Here is a 20,572-nt window from a genome sequence, read left to right as displayed (position 1 = left end):
TTGTCTTCTGCATCTTATTCGCATAGGTAATTTAGCATTTTCGGCAAAAAAGGACGCCCAACGTTAGCAGACCTGTCGGCTCACTCACAGCAGGCCTCCTATATATCCAAATCTGAATATTCCATTGGTTTGGTGCTTGGGTCACATAGTCTGATCGTATTGACCCTGTGACCTATTGTAGAGGACACAAGGTGGTATGATGATGATTGCATATGTAGTAAGATTCCATCATTGCCTGTCATTCTTTAAGGAAACCTTTTGGATCTAAAATGAAGTATGGTTACGTTCGGACTTCACGCTCACTAGTTTTCATTACATTAGTCTTACTAATATATCTATCTATCTATCTATATATATATCATATATATATATATATATATATATATATATATCTATCTATATCAAACAATAAAATAACCAAATTGCGCTATTTGTAGAATCCCCGCCTTAGACCCAATAGTCTTTGGGGAGGAGCAGCTGCTAATCTCCAATACATGTCCTCCTGCCAGTCGAGAACCAGTAATTCAGCAAAATAGAGATGGTTGTACGGAGAGCGCTCTATTGTGTAAACAGTCTCTTTGTGGTTCCTTCAAGGATACTCCTAAACGAATTTGACAATATATATATAAATTATTTTTATTTTTATTCATGCTAGAAAAACCATTGTTGCTATTATCTTCATAACTATATTTGTTATTGGCATTGCAGTAGGGCTCTGCTTTCCAGTGTTTGGAACGCATGTTGTTCTATCCATATGCTTTAACTGTGGGGTAGACGCATTGTTGTAGCCTATGGTATCCTCCAATCACTAGTGAAAATGATAATCGCAAACGTGAACTTTTTTATACTTTTCACGCAGGCTACCAATTGGGATACCTGGCCTAAGTTTATTGAAGGACCGGATTATTACTGCAGAGAAAAACTGGCTGCACTATGCCGCATAACAAATCTAAATGAAATGGCAATCATTGATACTGCATTATGTACATTTATGAATGTGCCTAGCCTTGTTCAATCATTGTATAGCTCTTAATCTTTCCTAATTTAACGTATATTACCGAACACATTCAACAGGTATGAGAGAATTGAAATACCACTTCATGTAGTTCCGCATGACACAATAAGGAAGGTTTGTTTGGAGTCCGCTGTGGAGCTACCCAGAATCCTTTGCCAGGAAGAGCAGGATGCTTACCGCAAAATACACAGGTAGTTTATGGCATGTTTTTATGAAAAGTATATGACAAAGAATGCACTTAAATATTTGAAACACTTGGCAGATGGAGAGAAAAAGAACACCTACAGTATAAGAGAGTATGGAATCTTGTTGGGACTATTTTATGCTGTGATAGGCAGACTGTCTCTTTTCTGAATGGCTTTCGTTTATGGTTCAGAAGCTACATGAACCTGCTGGTGCACCTTTAGCTTTAAGTAGAAGTTTGCATGTTAACGTTGCATATTAGATGGTTGTATTGGGCAAGTTGCAGCAGCTGTCCAATCTGCAGTGTCTGCATGTAAATCTTCATTGTGGGAAAATGTTGAGATGTTCTGCTTAGTGAAGCGTTGTGCAGAGGTAACAGTGACTGGAAGAATGTCCACAAAGCAGGGCAGTTAACCTTTATTGCTGCATGTTGACTTTATCTAGCTGGTGTACTCATTCCATGCTAATGTAGCCTGCGTTCCAGGTGGCATATGTAAATGGAGGGAATAGCATCACTGCAGCTCACATGTAATCATGCGACCCTCTCTGAGAAAGTAGTGTGCACCACAACTTTAAATAAGTCCTCAGAGATAATGGTATTTAGGTTTTGCTCAATTCAGCCACTTCAGATACACATAGACATTACAATGGCCAGGACATAAATCACCCCAAGTAATGGGTCTATAAGAGGGAATTCAGTTGTGGGTTAATGGATTCACCTGGCCAAATTAAAGTGACACCCGTAGGGCTACCCATAGGTTAGCAAAACATTTTTAGCAAAAGGGGTGTGAATAGGGCTGCCATTGCGAGCATTTAAACACTGTTGCATCTGCAATTTGCACTCTTTGCCCACAATGGAATTCTCCCCTATGGAATGCAAGTGATAAATAGTACGGTGGAGGCCTAGACAATTAGAGTGCATTGTGTGGGAGGGGACAATTAGTGAGCATATGCAATGTATGAGAATTGTGAAGAGTGTTGGGCAGTACGGATGGTGTAATGGTTAGCATTACCGCCTCACAGCACTGAGGTCAGGGGTTAGATTCCCACCATGGCCCTAACTGTGTGGAGTTTGTATATTCTCCCCGTACTTGCGTGGGTTTCTTCCCACAATCCAAAAAAATAAGATTTTAATTACCTACCGGTAAATCCTTTTCTCGTAGTCCGTAGAGGATACTGGGAAACCATTTAGCACCATGGGGTATAGACGGGTCCACTAGGAGCTATGGGCACTTTAAGAATTCGATAGTGTGCGATGGCTCCTCCCTCTATGCCCCTCCTAACAGACACAGTCTAGGAAACTGTGCCCGAGGAGACTGACCTACTTTGAGAGAAGGATATAAAAGGATAGTGGTGAGATTCCGAACCAGCACACACAACAAGAGGAAAGCTATGCTAACCAAACTTAAAAACAGGAACAGCAACAGCTGAACCAAACAACAATACCTAACCAAGTAACAGTGCAGGAAGAACGAAGCACTGGGCGGGCGGGCGCCCAGTGTCCTCTACGGTCTACGAGAAAAGGATTTACCAGTAGGTAATTAAAATCCTATTTTCTGCAGCGGGGTACACTTGGATTCCACAGGGAATACATTGGGGGTGTAGAGTTGGATCTTGATCCGAGGCACCAACAGGCTAAAGCTTTGACTGTTCCCAGGATGCACTGCGCCGCCTCCTCTATTCTCTTTTCAGGGCTGCAGCCCTGAAAAGAGAATGACATACAGTGCTGCAGCCCTTGAAAATTCTGACATTCTGTGCTGCGGCTCCATCACCACCCCAGCAGCGCTGCATACTCCCACGGCCAGGTTCTCGGGTACCTGCAGCGGAGGCGCTCCGGTCATTAGGCACACCACCGCTGATGCTCTCCTGGATCGCATGGCTGCACATCAGGGAGGAGGTAAGAGGGTCCCCCAGGTGGGGCCCGCCAGTAAATCGCGGCTCCAGGAGACTGACTGCGCTGCTGGCGTGGACACTATACTGTACCGAGACCCCACTATATCCACCAGGGCTGGGAGCACAGGTGGATTTACTAAAATCCGTTTTACATAGGCTCCACAGTACCTGGTAGTGAGGACCCGCATAGGGAATAAGGCGCTGACCTGTAGTCCCTCCCCCAGCTCCGGGCACCATCTACTGCTGGTGTTCCCGCCCTGGAGCTGCATTTCACTCTCCCTCACTCCCTGACAGAGATTTAGGTGCCATCTTTACACAATTAGCTGAGCTGATCTCCGGGACTGCAGGGCACTGTCTCCTCTGTAAAGCCGCCTGTCTCATCAGCGCTGTGTATTTACAGGCACTTAGTATTCTACATGTCATTTTAGACAGTGTAAGTTAAGAACAAGTGTACTGCTACCTGAATATTTAGTACAAGTATTCTGTGATATACATCCAGTATCTACTGTGCATTGTTATATCTATATGCATACATATCTATATGTAGTTTTACTAGTCCAGTGCAGTTTTGTTTATCTGTAATAACTTCTGCATTGTACCTATACATAGTGCTACACAGTATATACTGTGTTGTATTTTTTACTGTGTATTTCAGTCACCTCATACCACTTTAATCCTCTGTTTGTGCCCTGTATTTACTGTCGCATAAATCAGGGGGTTATTTGCAGGTATTGTGTTTGTCTGGCTATATTGTACGGTTACGTTCTAAGGCTACATTCCCAATAATGTCCGCCACACAGGGCGGGAAATCGGCGGATGCGTCTGCATCATACAGTGCTGGCACCAAAGATTTACCTGAGGGGGAAGTTTTAGCTGATGGTTCAGGCATTGGGTGCCATACGTCTCCCAGTCAGCCCGCAGCACCTGTGGCCAATCAGGAACCACCTTGGGCAGCGTTCTCAAGTATGATGAATATGCTTGTGACACGTCTTACGCCCCCTGTGGGACCACCTGTGCCATTGCAGCCACATATTGTCCCTGTACTTAATCCGCCCTGGGCGGACACTCTGTCTATCCAGTTACAACAATTAAATCAATCTTTGGTTAAACAAAAGTCTACCCCACGCCCCTCTGGGGTCAAGGGGTCATCTAAGCGGGCCATTTATTCCTCACAATCCACTAATATTTCGGATAATTCTTCTGATGAGTATGGGGAATATACTGATCCGTCGGATACTGATACAGTCGCTTCTGATGAGGAATCTACAACCCAGGTTGATGTTCATGACCTAGTGGAGGCTATTAAGCTCATTCTCCAAATTGATGATGAGGTCGATCCCACTACTGCGTCTAAGAAACCTGATAAGTTCAAACGTCGGAAGGTTACTAAAGTAGTCTTACCACATTCTGATCATTTAATTGACATACATCAGGAACACTGGTCATCTCCAGGAAATAAATTTTCCCTGTCTAAGAAGATGCAAGCTCATTATCCTATCCCTGCGGAGTTGAGTAACAAATGGGAGACTCCACCACCAGTGGACACTCATGTCGCCCGTCTAGTGGTGTCCTCAACTATGCCTGTCACCACCGTCACCTCGCTGAAGGAACCGACGGATAAGCCCGTGGAGGGTTGCCTCAAGTCTATTTACACTCTTATCGGTGCTGTGCATAGACACACTATGGCAGCCTCTTGGGCTGCAAAAGGAATTGAAGCTTGGGTTCAGGCAATTGAAGATGAGCTACCTCAGGATTTTTCTTTCACTGACAGGCAATATCTGTCTTATATTACCACAGCCTACCATTATATTCAGGAGGCGGCCTCTGACGCAGGAGTAATGGCGCCAAGGCATCTACTACGTCTATTCTGGCTCGTCGAATTCTGTGGTTGAGGTCCTGGAAGGGGGACCTGGACTCCAAAAAGACCTTGGAGGTGCTCCCTTTTAACGGAGACATCCTATTTGGGGAGGATCTGAATAAGATTATGACGGACTTGGCAACTGCTAAGAGTGCATTTCTCCTAAGTACTAATCCTTTTGCACCAAAGGCAGAGATTACCACTTTTCGTTCCTTTCGACCTCCAGGGAAGGCAAAGGGTCAGGCATACCCGAGACAGGCTCGTACTTCCAAATCCACTAAGTCCAAACCTAAACAATCCTGGGCCACCCGTCAGCCTGCTTCCAAACAAGACAAGCCTGCTGCATGACAGGGCGGGCCTTCCCCTGGGGGACCCCAGGTTGGGAGGCCGACTTCTGCAGTTCTTCCAGGCCTAGATAAAGACCTCTTCGGACGCCTGGGTGCGGGAAGTTGTCTCTCACGGGTACGCAGGCTCTTTCAAGTGACGTCCCCCCTCGCCAGTTCTGCTTAACTGTTATCCCTTTGGATCCGTTGAAAGCACAAGCTCTACACTTGGTTGTGCAATCCCTCCTGGACATGGGAGTGATAGCGCCGATACCTCTGTCCCAGAGAGGCAGGGGATACTATTCGACCCTGTTTCTAGTTCCGAAGCCAAATGGGTCCTTCCGGCCTATACTCAACCTCAAATCATTGAACAAATTTGTGAGAGTGTCCAAATTCCGTATGGAAACTCTGCGCTCTATTGTACTGGCCATGGAACCCGAAGACTATATCATATCCCTGGACATACAGGATGCTTACCTGCATATACCTATTGCCATATTGCAGCAGCAATATCTGCGGTTTGTTATTGGCAACCTACATTTCTCTATCGTCCTAGTGGATGCTGGGGTTCCTGAAAGGACCATGGGGAATAGCGGCTCCGCAGGAGACGGGGCACAAAAAGTAAAGCTTTAGGATCAGGTGGTGTGCACTGGCTCCTCCCCCTATGACCCTCCTCCAAGCCTCAGTTAGATTTTTGTGCCCGGCCGAGAAGGGTGCAATCTAGGTGGCTCTCCTAAAGAGCTGCTTAGAAAAGTTTAGCTTAGGTTTTTTATTTTACAGTGAGTCCTGCTGGCAACAGGATCACTGCAACGAGGGACTTAGGGGAGAAGAAGTGAACTCACCTGCGTGCAGGATGGATTGGCTTCTTTGGCTACTGGACATTTAGCTCCAGAGGGACGATCACAGGTACAGCCTGGATGGTCACCGGAGCCTCGCCGCCGGCCCCCTTGCAGATGCTGAAACGAGAAGAGGTCCAGAATCGGCGGCAGAAGACTCCTCAGTCTTCTTAAGGTAGCGCACAGCACTGCAGCTGTGCGCCATTTCCTCTCAGCACACTTCACACGGCAGTCACTGAGGGTGCAGGGCGCTGGGAGGGGGGCCCCCTGGGAGGCAAATGAAAACCTTTTTTGGCTAAAAATACCTCACATATAGCCTCCGGGGGCTATACGGAGATATTTAACCCCTGCCAGAATCCATTAAAGAGCGGGAGACGAGCCCGCCGAAAAAGGGGCGGGGCCTATCTCCTCAGCACACAGCGCCATTTTCCCTCACAGAAAGGCTGGAGGGAAGGCTCCCAGGCTCTCCCCTGCACTGCACTACAGAAACAGGGTTAAAACAGAGAGGGGGGGCACTAATTTGGCGTTAGAAATATATAAAAGATGCTATAAGGGAAAACACTTATATAAGGTTGTCCCTATATAATTATAGCGTTTTTGGTGTGTGCTGGCAAACTCTCCCTCTGTCTCTCCAAAGGGCTAGTGGGTCCTGTCCTCTATCAGAGCATTCCCTGTGTGTGTGCTGTGTGTCGGTACGTGTGTGTCGACATGTATGAGGACGATGTTGGTGAGGAGGCGGAGCAATTGCCTGTAATGGTGATGTCACTCTCTAGGGAGTCGACACCGGAATGGATGGCTTATTTAGGGAATTACGTGATAATGTCAACACGCTGCAAGGTCGGTTGACGACATGAGACGGCCGACAAAAAATTAGTACCGGTCCAGACGTCTCAGAAACACCGTCAGATGTTTTAAAACGCCCGTTTACTTTAGTCGGTCGACACAGACACGGACACTGAATCCAGTGTCGACGGTGAATAAACAAACGTATTCCTTATTAGGGCCACACGTTAAGGGCAATGAAGGAGGTGTTACATATTTCTGATACTACAAGTACCACAAAAGAGGGTATTATGTGGGATGTGAAAAAACTACCGTAGTTTTTCCTGAATCAGATAAATTAAATGAAGTGTGTGATGATGCGTGGGTTCCCCCCGATAGAAAATTATGGGCGGTATACCCTTTCCCGCCAGAAGTTAGGGCGCGTTGGGAAACACCCCTTAGGGTGGATAAGGCGCTCACACGCTTATCAAAACAAGTGGCGGTACCGTCTATAGATAGGGCCGTCCTCAAGGAGCCAGCTGACAGGAGGCTGGAAAATATCATAAAAAGTATATACACACATACTGGTGTTATACTGCGACCAGCGATCGCCTCAGCCTGGATGTGCAGAGCTGGGGTGGCTTGGTCGGATTCCCTGACTAAAAATATTGATACCCTTGACAGGGACAGTATTTTATTGACTATAGAGCATTTAAAGGATGCATTTTCTATATATGCGAGATGCACAGAGGGATATTTGCACTCTGGCATCAAGAGTAAGTGCGATGTCCATATCTGCCAGAAGATGTTTATGGACACGACAGTGGTCAGGTGATGCAGATTCCAAACGGCACAAAGGTGTATTGCCGTATAAAGGAAGAGGAGTTATTTGGGGTCGGTCCATCGGACCTGGTGGCCACGGCAACTGCTGGAAAATCCACCGTTTTTACCCTAAGTCACATCTCTGCAGAAAAAGACACCGTCTTTTCAGCCTCAGTCCTTTCGTCCCTATAAGAGTCATATCTGCCCAGGGATAGAGGAAAGGGAAGAAGACTGCAGCAGGCAGCCCATTCCCAGGAACAGAAGCGTTCCACCGCTTCTGCCAAGCTCTCAGCATGACGCTGGGACCGTACAGGACCCCTGGATCCTACATGTAGTATCCCAGGGGTACAGATTGGAATGTCGAGACGTTTCCCCTTCGCAGGCTCCTGAAGTCTGGTTTACCAAGGTCTCCCTCCGACAAGGAGGCAGTATGGGAAACAATTCACAAGCTGTATTCCCAGCAGGTGATAATCAAATTACCCCTCCTACAACAAGAAAAGGGGTATTATTCCACATTATATTGTGGTACTGAAGCCAGAAGGCTAGGTGAGACCTATTCTAAATCTAAAAAAATTTGAACACTTACAAAGGTTCAAATCAAGATGGAGTCACTCAGAGCAGTGATAACGAACCAGGAAGAAGGGGACTATATAGTGTCCCGAGACATCAGGGATGCTTACCTCCATGTCCAAAATTTGCCCTTCTCACTAAGGGTACCTCAGGTTCGTGGTACAGAACTGTCACTATCAGTTTCAGACGCTGCCGTTTGGATTGTCCACGGCACCCCGGGTCTTTACCAAGGTAATGGCCGAAATGATGATTCTTCTTCGAAGAAAAGGCGTCTTAATTATCCCTTACTTGGACGATCTCCTGATAAGGGCAAAGTCCAGGGAACAGTTGGAGGTCGGAGTAGCACTATCTCGGATACTGCTACAACAGCACGGGTGGATTCTAAATATTCCAAAATCGCAGCTGATCCCGACGACAAGTCTGCTGTGCCTAGGGATGATTCTGGACACAGTCCAGAAAAAGGTGTTTCTCCCGGAAGAGAAAGCCAGGGAGTTATCCGAGCTAGTCAGGAACCTCCTAAAATCAGTGCATCATTGCACAAGGGTCCTGGTAAAGATGGTGACTTCCTACGAAGCAATTCCATTCGGCAGATTTCACGCAAGAATTTTTCAGTGGGATCTGCTGGACAAATGGTCCGGATCGCATCTTCAGATGCATCAGCGGATAACCCTATATCCAAGGACAAGGGTGTCTCTCCTGTGGTGGTTACAGAGTGCTCATCTTCTAGAGGGCCGCAGATTCGGCATTCAGGATTGGATGCTGGTGACCACGGAGGCCAGCCCGAGAGGCTGGGGAGCAGTCACACAAGGAAAAAATCTCCAGGGAGTGTGATCAAGTCTGGAGACTTTTCTCCACATAAATATACTGGAGCTAAGGGTAAATTTATAATACTCTAAGCTTAGCAAGACCTCTGCTTCAAGGTCAGCCGGTATTGATCCAGTGGGAAAAACATCACGGCAGTCGCCCACGTAAATAGACAGGGCGGCACAAGAAGCAGGAGGGCAATGGCAAAAACTGCAAGGACTTTTCGCTGGGTGGAAAATCATGTGATAGCACTGTCAGCAGTGTTTCATTCCGGGAATGGAAACTGGGAAGCAGACTTCCTCAGCAGGCACGACCTCCACCCGGCAGAGTGGAAACTTCATCGGGAAGTTTTCCACATGATTGTAAACCGTTGGGAAATACCAAAGGTGGACATGATGGCGTCCCGTCTGAACAAAAAACGAGACAGGTATTGCGCCAGGTTAAGAGACCCTCAGGCAATAGCTGTGGACGTTCTGGTAACACCATGGATGTACCAGTCGGTGTATGTGTTCCATCCTCTGCTTCTCATACCTAAGGTACTGAGACTTATAAGACGTAGAGGAGTAAGAACTATACTCATTGCTCCGGATTGGCCAAGAAGGACTTGGTACCCGGAACTTCAAGAGATGCTCACAGAGGACTTATGGCCTCTGCCGCTAAGAAGGGACTTGTTTCAGCAAGTACCATGTCTGTTCCAAGACTTACCGCAGCTGCGTTTGACGGCATGGCGGTGGAACGCCGGATCCTAAGGGAAAAAGGCATTCCGGAAGAGGTCATTCCTACCCTGGTCAAAGCCAGAAAGGAGGTGACCGCACAACATTATCACCACATGTGGCAAAAATATGTTGCGTGGTGTGAGGCCAGAAAGGCCCCACGAAGAAATTTCAACTCGGTCGATTCCTGCATTTCCTGCAAACAGGAGTGTCTATGGGTCTCAAATTGGGGTCCATTAAGGTTCAAATTTCGGCCCTGTCGATTTTCTTCCAGAAAGAAGTGGCTTCAGTTCCTGAAGTCCAGAAGTTTGTCAAGGGAGTATTGCATATACAACCCCCTTTTGTGCCTCCAGTGGCACTGTGGGATCTCAACGTAGTTCTGGGATTCCTCAAATCACATTGGTTTAAAACCAGTCAAATCTGTGGATTTGAAGCATCTCACATGAAAAGTGACCATGCTCTTGGCCCTGGCCTGGACCAGGCGAGTGTCAAATTGGTGGTTTTTTTCTCAAAAAAGCCCATATCTGGTTGTCCATTTGGACAGGGCAGAGCTGCGGACTCGTCCCCAGTTCTCTCCCTAAGGTGGTGTCAGTGTTTCACCTGAACCAGCTTATTTTGGTGCCTTGCGCCTACTAGGGACTTGGAGGACTCCAGGTTGCTAGATGTTGTCAGGGCCCTGTAAATATAGGTTCCAGGACGGCTGGAGTCAGGAAAACTGACTTGCTGTTATCCTGTATGCACCCAACAAACTGGGTGCTCTTGCTTCTAAGCAGACTATTGCTAGTTGGATGTGTAATACAATTCAGCTTGCACATTCTGTGGCAGGCCTGCCACAGCCAAAATATGTAAATGCCCATTCCACAAGGAAGGTGGGCTTATCTTGGGCGGCTGCCCGAGGGGTCTCGGCTTTACAACTTTGCCGAGCGGCTATTTAGTCAGGGGCAAACACGTTGGTAAAATCCTACAAATTTGATACCCTGGCTAAGGAGGACCTGGAGTTCTCTCATTCGGTGCTGCAGAGTCATCCGCACTCTCCCGCCCGTTTGGGAGCTTTGGTATTATCCCCATGGTCCTTTCAGGAACCCCAGCATCCACTAGGACGATAGAGAAAATAAGAATTTACTTACCGATAATTCTATTTCTCGGAGTCCGTAGTGGATGCTGGGCGCCCATCCCAAGTGCGGATTATCTGCAATACTTGTACATAGTTACAAAAATCGGGTTATTATTGTTGTGAGCCATCTTTTCAGAGGCTCCGCTGTTATCATACTGTTAACTGGGTTCAGATCACAGGTTGTACAGTGTGATTGGTGTGGCTGGTATGAGTCTTACCCGGGATTCAAAATCCTTCCTTATTGTGTACGCTCGTCCGGGCACAGTATCCTAACTGAGGCTTGGAGGAGGGTCATAGGGGGAGGAGCCAGTGCACACCACCTGATCCTAAAGCTTTACTTTTTGTGCCCTGTCTCCTGCGGAGCCGCTATTCCCCATGGTCCTTTCAGGAACCCCAGCATCCACTACGGACTCCGAGAAATAGAATTATCGGTAAGTAAATTCTTATTTTTCAATTCCAGGCCCATTTGGACTGGCCACGGCCCCTTGGATCTTCACCAAGGTCATGGCCGTGATGACGGCCCTTCTCCGCCGTCAGGGAATCAGGATCCTGCTGTATCTAAATGACTTGCTGATCCTGGCGAACTCCCAAGGTGTTCTCCTCGGTCATCTGGAACTGACTGTCCAATTCCTACAAACCCATGGGTGGCTCATCAACTGGAAAAAGGCCTCGCTGGTCCCTGCTTGGAGCATTGTGCACCTGGGAGCACTGCTGAACACACACAGCCAGAGATTGTTTCTGTCTCCAGAGAAAGTCCTGAAACTTCAGGACAGGATCAGATACTTCCTCTCTCGCCCAAGAGTGTCGATACACTTGGCGATTGGTCACATAAGAGACCATTTGCAAATGTTGTAAACACTGATACCGACACGGAATCTGATTCTAGTGTCGACGATAGTGAATCCAGAGAGATAGATCATAAATTGGCAAAAAGTATACAATATATGATTGTGGCTATAAGGGACGTGTTGGACGTTACAGAATGCACTCCTGTACCTCTGGAGAAAGCTTATTTATGTAAGGAAGAGAAATCCAAAGTCACGTTCCCCCCTTCACACGAACTAAATGCTCTGTTTGAAGGGATGTGGGTGAATCCTGATAAAAAAATGTGCATTCCCAAAAGGATTCACGTAGCTTATCCTTTCCCGGTTGAAGACAGGAAAAAATGGGAGTCACCCCCAGTGTTAGACAGTGCACTTTCCAGGTTGACAAAGAAGGTAATTCTCCCTGGCACGGCTTCTCTTAAAGAGCCGGCAGACCGCAAAATGGAAACGACATTGAAATCCAATTTTGTTACCAATGGTACATTGCTCAGGCCCACTATTGCCTGCGCATGGGTGAGTCGTGCTATTGAAAAATGGTCAGAAAGCGTGTCATCAGAAATTGACACTATTGATAAAGATGAGATACTCCTCAAGTTAGGGAATATCAAGGACGCTGCCGCCTACATGCTGGAAGCAATGAAGGATATTGGACTCTTGAGTTCACAAGCCGCTACCATGGCAGTATCTGCTAGGCGGGCCTTATGGATTCGCCAGTGGAACGCGGATGCAGATTCCAAAAGAAACATGGAGGCTCTCCCATATAAAGGTGAGGCCTTATTTGGCGATGGCCTGGATGCGTTAGTCTCGGCAGCTACCGCAGGTAAGTCAACATTTTTGCCCTCTGCGCCTGCACCGGCAAAAAAAACAAAAAACAAAACAAAAAAAAAGACCTATCACCCGCAAATGCAGTCCTTTCGGCCCAATAAATACAAAAAGACGAGAGGTTCCCCCTTCTTTGCAGGTAGGGGAAGGGGAAAGAAGCCCACACCGGCTCCAGGTTCCCAAGAGTAAAAGTCTACCCCTACTTCTGCCAAATCCTCAGCATGACGCTGGAACTCCCTTGCGGGAGGCTGCTCGGGTGGGGACACGTCTCAAACTCTTCAGCTAGGGTTGGATTCTGTCTGGCCTGGACCCCTGGGTGTTGCAAATAGTATCCCAGGGATACAAACTAGAGTTTCAAGACGTTCCCCCATGCCGATTTTTCAAATCGACCTTGCCAGCTTCTCCGCCAGAGAGAGAAGCAGTAACCGCGGCAATCCAAAAATTATGTCAAGACCAGGTCATTGTCCTGGTACCATTGTCACAACAAGGGCGGGGTTTTTATTCAAGCCTCTTTGTTGTTCCAAAGCCAGACGGCTCGGTCAGACCGATCTTAAATCTAAAAGATCTGAATTTCTTCCTGAAAAGGTTCAAGTTCAAGATAGAATCACTTCAGGCGGTGATTGCCAGTCTGGAGGAGGGGGACTACTTGGTGTCGGTGGACATAAAGGATGCTTACCTGCATGTTCCCATTTATCCTCCTCACCAGGCTTATCTGATATTCGCGATTCAGGATTGCCGTTACCAATTCCAGACGTTACCTTTCGGTCTCTCCACGGCGCTGAGGGTATTCACCAAGGTGATGGCGGAGATGATGGTCTTCCTTCGTCAGAAAGGAGTCAATATAATCCATTATCTGGACGACCTCCTGATAAAGGCGAGATCCAGGGAGCAGTTATTACAAAACATATCCCTCTCCCTGTCAATACTCCAACAACACGGGTGGATCATAAATTACCCAAAGTCACAGTTGGAACCGACGACAAGGTTGTCTTTCCTCGGGATGATTCTGGACACAGAAGTTTAGAGAGTATTTCTTCCGCTGGAAAAGGCTCTGGAAATCCAGAAAATGGTAAAACAGATATTGAAACCATCAAGTGTGTCGATCCATCAGTGCATTCGGTTGTTGGGGAAGATGGTGGCGGCCTACGAGGCCATACAGTTTGGCAGGTTCCTTGCCAGATTATTCCAGTGGGACCTGTTGGACAAATGGTCGGGGTCACACCTACACATGCACAGAAAGATAATCCTGTCGTCAAAAACCAGGATTTCGCTCCTGTGGTGGTTGCACAGCTCTCACCTGCTAGAGGGACGCAGGTTCGGGATTCAGGACTGGGTCTTAGTAACCACTGATGCAAGTCTCCGAAGCCGGGGAGCAGTCTCTCAGGGAGAAAACTTCCAGGGACGTTGGTCACAACAGGAAGCCTGCCTTCCCATAAACGTTCTGGAGCTAAGAGCCATTTACAACGGCCTTCAACAAGCGGTACATCTTCTTCAAGACCGTCCCGTGCAGATCCAGGCGGACAATGTAACAGCAGTCGCATACATAAACAGGCAGGGCGGAACGAAAAGCAGAGCGGCAATGGCAGAGGCGACAAAAATCCTCCGCTGGGCAGAAAAACATCTACAAGCTCTGTCGACAATATTCATTCCGGGAGTAGACAACTGGGAAGCAGACTTCCTCAGCAGGCACGATCTCCATCCAGGAGAGTGGGGCCTCCACCAAGAAGTCTTCGCAGAGGTGACAAGTTTTTGGGGATTTCCTCAAATAGACATGATGGCGTCTCGTCTCAACAAGAAGCATCAGAGATACTGTTCCAGGTCGAGAGACCCTCAAGCAGTAGCAGTGGATGCACTGGTGACCCACTGGGTGTTTCCGTCAGTGTATGTTTTCCCTCCACTTCCGCTGATCCCAAAAGTACTCAGGATCATAAGAAAGACAAGGGTTCGAGCAATCTTCATTGCCCCAGACTGGCCAAGAAGGGCTTGATAGCCAGATCTTCAGCAGTTACTCATAGGAGATCCTCGGCCTCTTCCTCCTCGGGAGGACCTGCTGCAGCAGGGGCCGTGTGTGTACCAAGACTTACCGCAGCTACGTTTGACGGCATGGCTGTTGAGCACCGTATCCTAGCCAGGAAGGGTATTCCTAAGGAGGTCATCCCCACCCTTATTCAGGCCAGAAAGGTCAAAACATTACCACCGTATTTGGAGAAAATATGTGTCTTGGTGTGAATCCAATAAGGCTCCTTCGGAAGAGTTTCACTTAGGACGTTTTTTCCATTTTTTGCAGGATGGTGTGGAGGTGGGCCTACGATTGGGATCAATCAAGGTCCAGATTTCGACCTTGTCAGTGTTCTTCCAAAAACAATTGGCCTCTCTTCCAGAGGTTCAGACCTTCGTGAAAGGGGTTCTGCACATCCAGCCTCCAGTGGCACCATGAGACCTTAACGTGGTATTGCAGTTCCTTCAATCGGATTGGTTTGAGCCTCTACAAAAGATAGTTGAAGTTTCTCACTTGGAAAGTGGTGATGCTTTTGGCATTGGCATCCGCAAGGCGGGTGTCAGAATTGGGGGCCTTGTCTCACAAGAGCCCTTACCTGATTTTCCATGAAGATAGGGCAGAGTTGTGAACTCGACTACATTTTCTTCCTAAGGTGGTTTCTGCTTTTCACATAAACCAACCTATTGTGGTGCCAGTAGTTACTGACACATTCACTGATTCAAAGTCTCTAGATGTGGTTAGAGCGTTGAAAATCTATGTTGCTAGAACAGCTTGTATACGGAAAACAGAGGCTCTGTTTGTCCTGTATGATCACAACAAGATTGGCTGTCCTGCTACCAAGCAGACTATTGCACGTTGATTAGAAATACGATTCAGCAAGCTCATACTACGGCTGGATTGCCGTTACCGACGTCTGTAAAGGCCCACGCCCCTAGGAAGGTGGGCTCATCCTGGGCGGCTGCCCGGGGGGTCTCGGCATTACAACTTTGCTGAGCTGCTACTTGGTCAGGGTCAAACACATTTGCTAAGTTCTACAAGTTTGACACCTTGGCCGATGAGGACCTAAAGTTTGGTCAATCGGTGCTGCAGGGTCATCCGCACTCTCCCGCCCGTACTGGAGCTTTGGCATAGACCCCATGGTCTTGATGTCGTCCCCAGCATCCTCTAAGACGTATGAGAAAATAGGATTTTGATAACCTACCGGTAAATCCTTTTCTCCTAGTCCGTAGAGGATGCTGGGCGCCTGTCCCAGTGCGTACTTTACCTGCAGTTTAGTTATTACAGTTACACAAGTTGTGTTATCTTGGTTTCAGCATGTTGCTACAATTAGTTCATGCCTGTTGGCGTGTGTTATGTGGAATGCCATGTGTGCGGCATGGTTGAGGGTGTGAGTTGGTAGATATCGCACCACTAGTTAAGTAATTCCTTTCCTCGAAATGTCAGTCTCCCTGGGCACAGTTCCTACAACTGAGGTCTGGAGGAGGGGCATAGAGGGAGGAGCCAGTTCACACCCAATGAAAAGTCTTTAGCGTGCCCGCATCTCCTGCGGATCCCGTCTATACCCCATGGTCTTGATGTCGTCCCCAGTATCCTCTACGGCCTAGGAGAAAAGGATTTACCGGTAGGTTGTCAAAAATCCTATTTTTCTGTGACAGCCTGGATACTGATGCATCCACTATTGGTGGATTTTCCCTTTTTTTCCTGTCCTCAGGAGGAAAGGGAAAAGATTAGATCAACCTTTTAGGGATTTGAAATTTCCTATCAGGATTAACCCACGGTTCTTCAAACAGGGTATTTAGTTCCTTTGACACAGGAAAAGTGGCTGAGGATTTCATTTTTATATTAAAATAAGATTCCTCAGTCTCCTCTGTTACCTTATCAGGGATATACAGGACTTCTCTGATAGCTTCTATGAGAGCCTCTATTCCCTGTGACAGAGTAGCCTCCCCAACCTCTGAGTCCACCTCCCCCTCCTCCATATCTTACCCCTCATCATCAGTGTCAGACTGCAGGATATGGGCCAAAGGACGTTTTTGCGGACAAATGGCAGGGGACTGAGACGCTGGTTGGGGTACTGAGTCTCTGTTCAGAAACTCAGTCATCGATTGTCTTAAGTATTGTGTTTCTTTCTCATTGTGGGACAACTTAGTAGAAATATTGGAAATCATTCCCCTAATGGAATCCAGTCAAGCTGGCTCTGCCCTGCTAGTGTGGGAAGGTACACTGCACTGAGTACACTGTAGTGAACCCCCTGGAGAAGAGGAACACTGTGCCTTACATAAAACACACTCTTTGTCTGACATACTGTGACAGTGACCGCACACACAGGAAAAGGTTAAATGCACAATTAACCTACAAAGAACCCTTCAAGAGAGACAGAGATAGCCTGGAGCCAGCACATAGCGCCCTTACCGCTAATGTCAAGCTTAGCTGGGTAGCAGACTAAGTACCCAGATTGGGGACTTAGTACACTAGTAAGCGCTCCCCCCCGCTATGACCCCCTGGTACCGCTGAGGTAATCTGGAGTCTCTCCGGAGGAGCTGCGCGTCCCTGTCAGTCAGCGTCTGTGTCCACTGCAGAAGGAAAATGGCGCTGGTGAGCTGCTGGATCTGTTCACAGTGAAGCCCCGCCCCTTCAATGGCGCACGGTCTTCCTGCTTTTTTATACTGGCTGAGGTAATTTTAGTGCTTTAAAATGGATTCAGTCGCCCCTTTAAGTCTGTAATGCCAATCTGGGTACTGTGTTCACCCATAGTGTACTTAGACTCGGTTTGCACCCCCAAAAGCGGTGCGTCTGCACTGTGTACTGAGTCTGGAGAGTCATCCGCCCCCTGTAGAAGCCGTGCGTCTCCGTACCCTCATGCCGCCATAATGGCTGGCAACCCCGCTAACTGGGACGCCGGGTTAGTACTCGCCACTCTTCTATCTTCTGGCTCTGTTAGGAGTGACGGTGTCGGGAATGTACGCTTCCCTCAGGAGCTAGTGTCCTGTCAGCAGGGAACGGGACCAATAACCCTTCAAGAGGTTGGGGCCATTCCCTGTGTCCCCCCCCCCCCCCCCCCTCCCTCCAAGTCCTACGAAGCAGGCAGGCCGGTGCCATCCAGTCCTGCCTGAAAAAAACAAATAAATAGATCAAATAAATGCAGAAAACTCTTCAGGAGTTTCCAGCTACGTGACCGGCTCCTCCGAGCACATTTTCTAAACGGGGTCTGGTAGGAGGGGCATAGAGGGAGGAGCCAGCACACACTATCAAATTCTTAAAGTGCCCATGGCTCATAGTGGACCTGTCTATACCCCATGGTACTAAATGGTTTCCCAGTAGTATCCTCTAGGTGGTATGAGAAATATACTTGTAGGTTAATTGGATCCCAACGAAAAATTAACCCTAGTGTGAATGTGTGTGCGTGTTCATGTGGTAGGATAGATTGTAAGCTCCACTGGGGCAGGAACTGATGTGAATAGCCAAATATTCTCTATGAAGCGCTGCGGAATGTGTGCGCTATATAAATAACTGGTAATAAATAAAGAGTGTGATAGTTATGTAAAAGTTCATAAATGTTTTTCTTTCTCTTCTTAGTCTCGGACATCTGGATTCTGTCACCAAGATTCACAATGGTTCCAGTAAGTGATGAGATTTCTAGTGTATAATATCAATCTATTATGCTGTTTAATTGGATGTGAAAAAAGTGGGTGGTCTTCTTTTGTGCGTGGACATTTATTTGATGTGAGTTAACATGTTGTTGAGTCCTGGAATGCTCCAAGAATAGAATTGTGTGATCCCTGTTGGATTACATGTGGGGAGGCAGCCATCTAGGGCATCTTCTCTCCTACACCCACAGGACCCCCTGCTGTGTACCAGTGGTTATGTTATTGAATAGTGTTTTGGAGAGCTCTTCTTTCTGAGTGACATTGTAGTTCCTGTGATATCATTTATACTAAATCCTGAAATGAGTAGAAGTCACTGGTTAGACCAAGAAAATAACATAAATATTCTATCCTTCCTGTAGTTCCCATTACTGCTAATTGGGTTAAGTCTGTGCTGATTAAATGGTTTGTCTATATACATGTGTTGTTTTTTTGTTTTGGTTTTCAGTTTTCACAAAGAACTTATGTGGTCAGATGTCTGCGGTTAGTGGACCACTTCTTCAGTGGCTGGAAGACCGCCTACAGCAGAATAAGCTGCGAGCCCAGGAGCTTGAACAAGAAAAGGAGAAACTAATGCATGAATTGGAGAGCCTGGACTGATCAGAGTCTCTGCTATGAAGCTCCTGAGCCTGGAGAAAGTAGTGAGGTGTCCTGCAGTACACACGGTAACCAAAGTTGTGTATGGATTCTGAGAATCTAACCGTAGATATTAGCTGTGTGGAAATAGTGAAACGCCATGCAGATACTGACTCTGTATTCTCCCATCTCTGGTTTTTCCCCCATAAACGGCACATCTTGGGTTCAGTAACAGACACAGAAACGTCTCTTTTAAATTTTGTCAGTAAGGGCATACTTACTATAAGGGACGGAGATGTATACTCTGTAGCCTTCCTCATGCTTTTGTTTATATCATTTTTTTTGTAAATATACTTCTGTGATACATTTGTGACGACCTGCAGAAATGCCTGTAATAAAGACAGTTGTCATTATGTGTGTGTGTTTTAGAGGTTGTAATTCTGTTTATAAACGGAAGCATGTTTACCTAATCCATTTTAAAGAACTACCACAGTCATTCTTGTTTAAAAGCCTGTTTGGTTTCCAATATCTACAATACTGTGCCAAGCTTCAGTGTGATTGTTTGATGATCCCCTTTATGCCATGTTGGTGTGCATCACATTACTTACAGTAAGAGCAAAGTCCTTTCTGACGCAGGTTCCCCCAAATGAAGAATACGTAACACTCCTGTAAAACCAGTATTGGCTGAGCATCACAGGCCAGTAATTCAATCACATACAGAATATATAGACGACCATTAGTTTGAAATGACTGACCTCTGACAATTACCGAATAAATCGCTGGTTTTAAAGAAGCGTTACTGATTCTTCAGATTCTCTCAGAATCCGTGTAAGAGCAAACACCACCAAATGACTTTAATTCCCTGAGTGCACAGGGCACAGATCTGCATTCTTCACACTTCTTACAGTGCAGAGCAACACGATTGCAGCATGTATAGTGAGAAGTCTTATGCCGGCCATACATCTGAGCCATGGTTCCCTGTTCTGCTGATCTGATTATCTGCGATCTGTTGGGGAATCTGCAAAAAGCAGTAGGTCACATTTTCCCGACTAACGATCTCAATCATTTTTTGGTCAGAGTCAGCTAATTGAGGAATTCCAACATGTTTGGTATCCCAAATCTCCCGACCCAGCCATTGGGAGAACAGGGAATTGCCCCGATAACCTGCCTGATGTATGGGCCTATTTATTTAGTAAACAGACTAACCACAGCATGGGGCATGGCCCTCTTTACCTGATAAAACTTTTGTTTTCATGGGTTCAGTCTGATGACAATGGACTCATGTGAAAGGATCTGCTACTTGTTAGTGGCAAGATTTAGGAGATTTATCACACCTACCAAAGAGAATAAGAGGAGGTGTCAAGGAGCCCCGTGCAATAGGGGAAATGCCCCAATGCCTGGATTGGGGAATCCAACATGTTGTGAATCCTCAAATTGCCGTAAATAAATTATTGTGATTTTTAAGGTTTATTTTCTCATACGTTCTAGAGGATGCTGGGGATGCTTCAAGAACCATGAGGTATAGACGGGATCCGCAGGAGACATGGGCACACTATAAGACTTTGAATGGGTGTGAACTGGCTCCTCCCTCCATGCCCCTCCTCCAGACTCTAGTTAGATTCTGTGCCCAGTGAGACTGGATGCACACTGAGGAACTCTCCAGAGTTTCTCAGAAAAAAGACTTAGGTTTATTATTTTCAGGGAGACCTGCTGGCAACAGGCTCCCTGCATCGTGGGACTGAGGGGAGAGAAGCAGACCTACTTCTGTGAGTTCAAAGGCTCTGCTTCTTAGGCTACTGGACACCATTAGCTCC

At 47.0% G+C, this 20,572-nt stretch overlaps 1 protein-coding gene across 1 annotated transcript in view; it reads left to right on the top strand.

Annotated features, from left to right (window-relative positions):
• Positions 1-19,171, top strand: part of BRCC3 (BRCA1/BRCA2-containing complex subunit 3) — a 95,304-nt gene extending 76,133 nt beyond the window's left edge. Inside the window, exons 6-8 of the mRNA XM_063936897.1 lie at positions 1,075-1,206; positions 18,115-18,158; positions 18,631-19,171. Coding sequence (XP_063792967.1) covers positions 1,075-1,206; positions 18,115-18,158; positions 18,631-18,782 — 328 coding nt within the window. The 3' untranslated portion in view covers positions 18,783-19,171. The remainder of the gene's footprint in view (positions 1-1,074; positions 1,207-18,114; positions 18,159-18,630) is intronic.
• Positions 19,172-20,572: the final 1,401 nt, after the last annotated feature.

Source organism: Pseudophryne corroboree, chromosome 8, assembly GCF_028390025.1.
Source record: "Pseudophryne corroboree isolate aPseCor3 chromosome 8, aPseCor3.hap2, whole genome shotgun sequence".
NCBI lineage: Eukaryota > Metazoa > Chordata > Amphibia > Anura > Myobatrachidae > Pseudophryne > Pseudophryne corroboree.
This window is presented reverse-complemented; position numbering and strand designations above follow the sequence as displayed.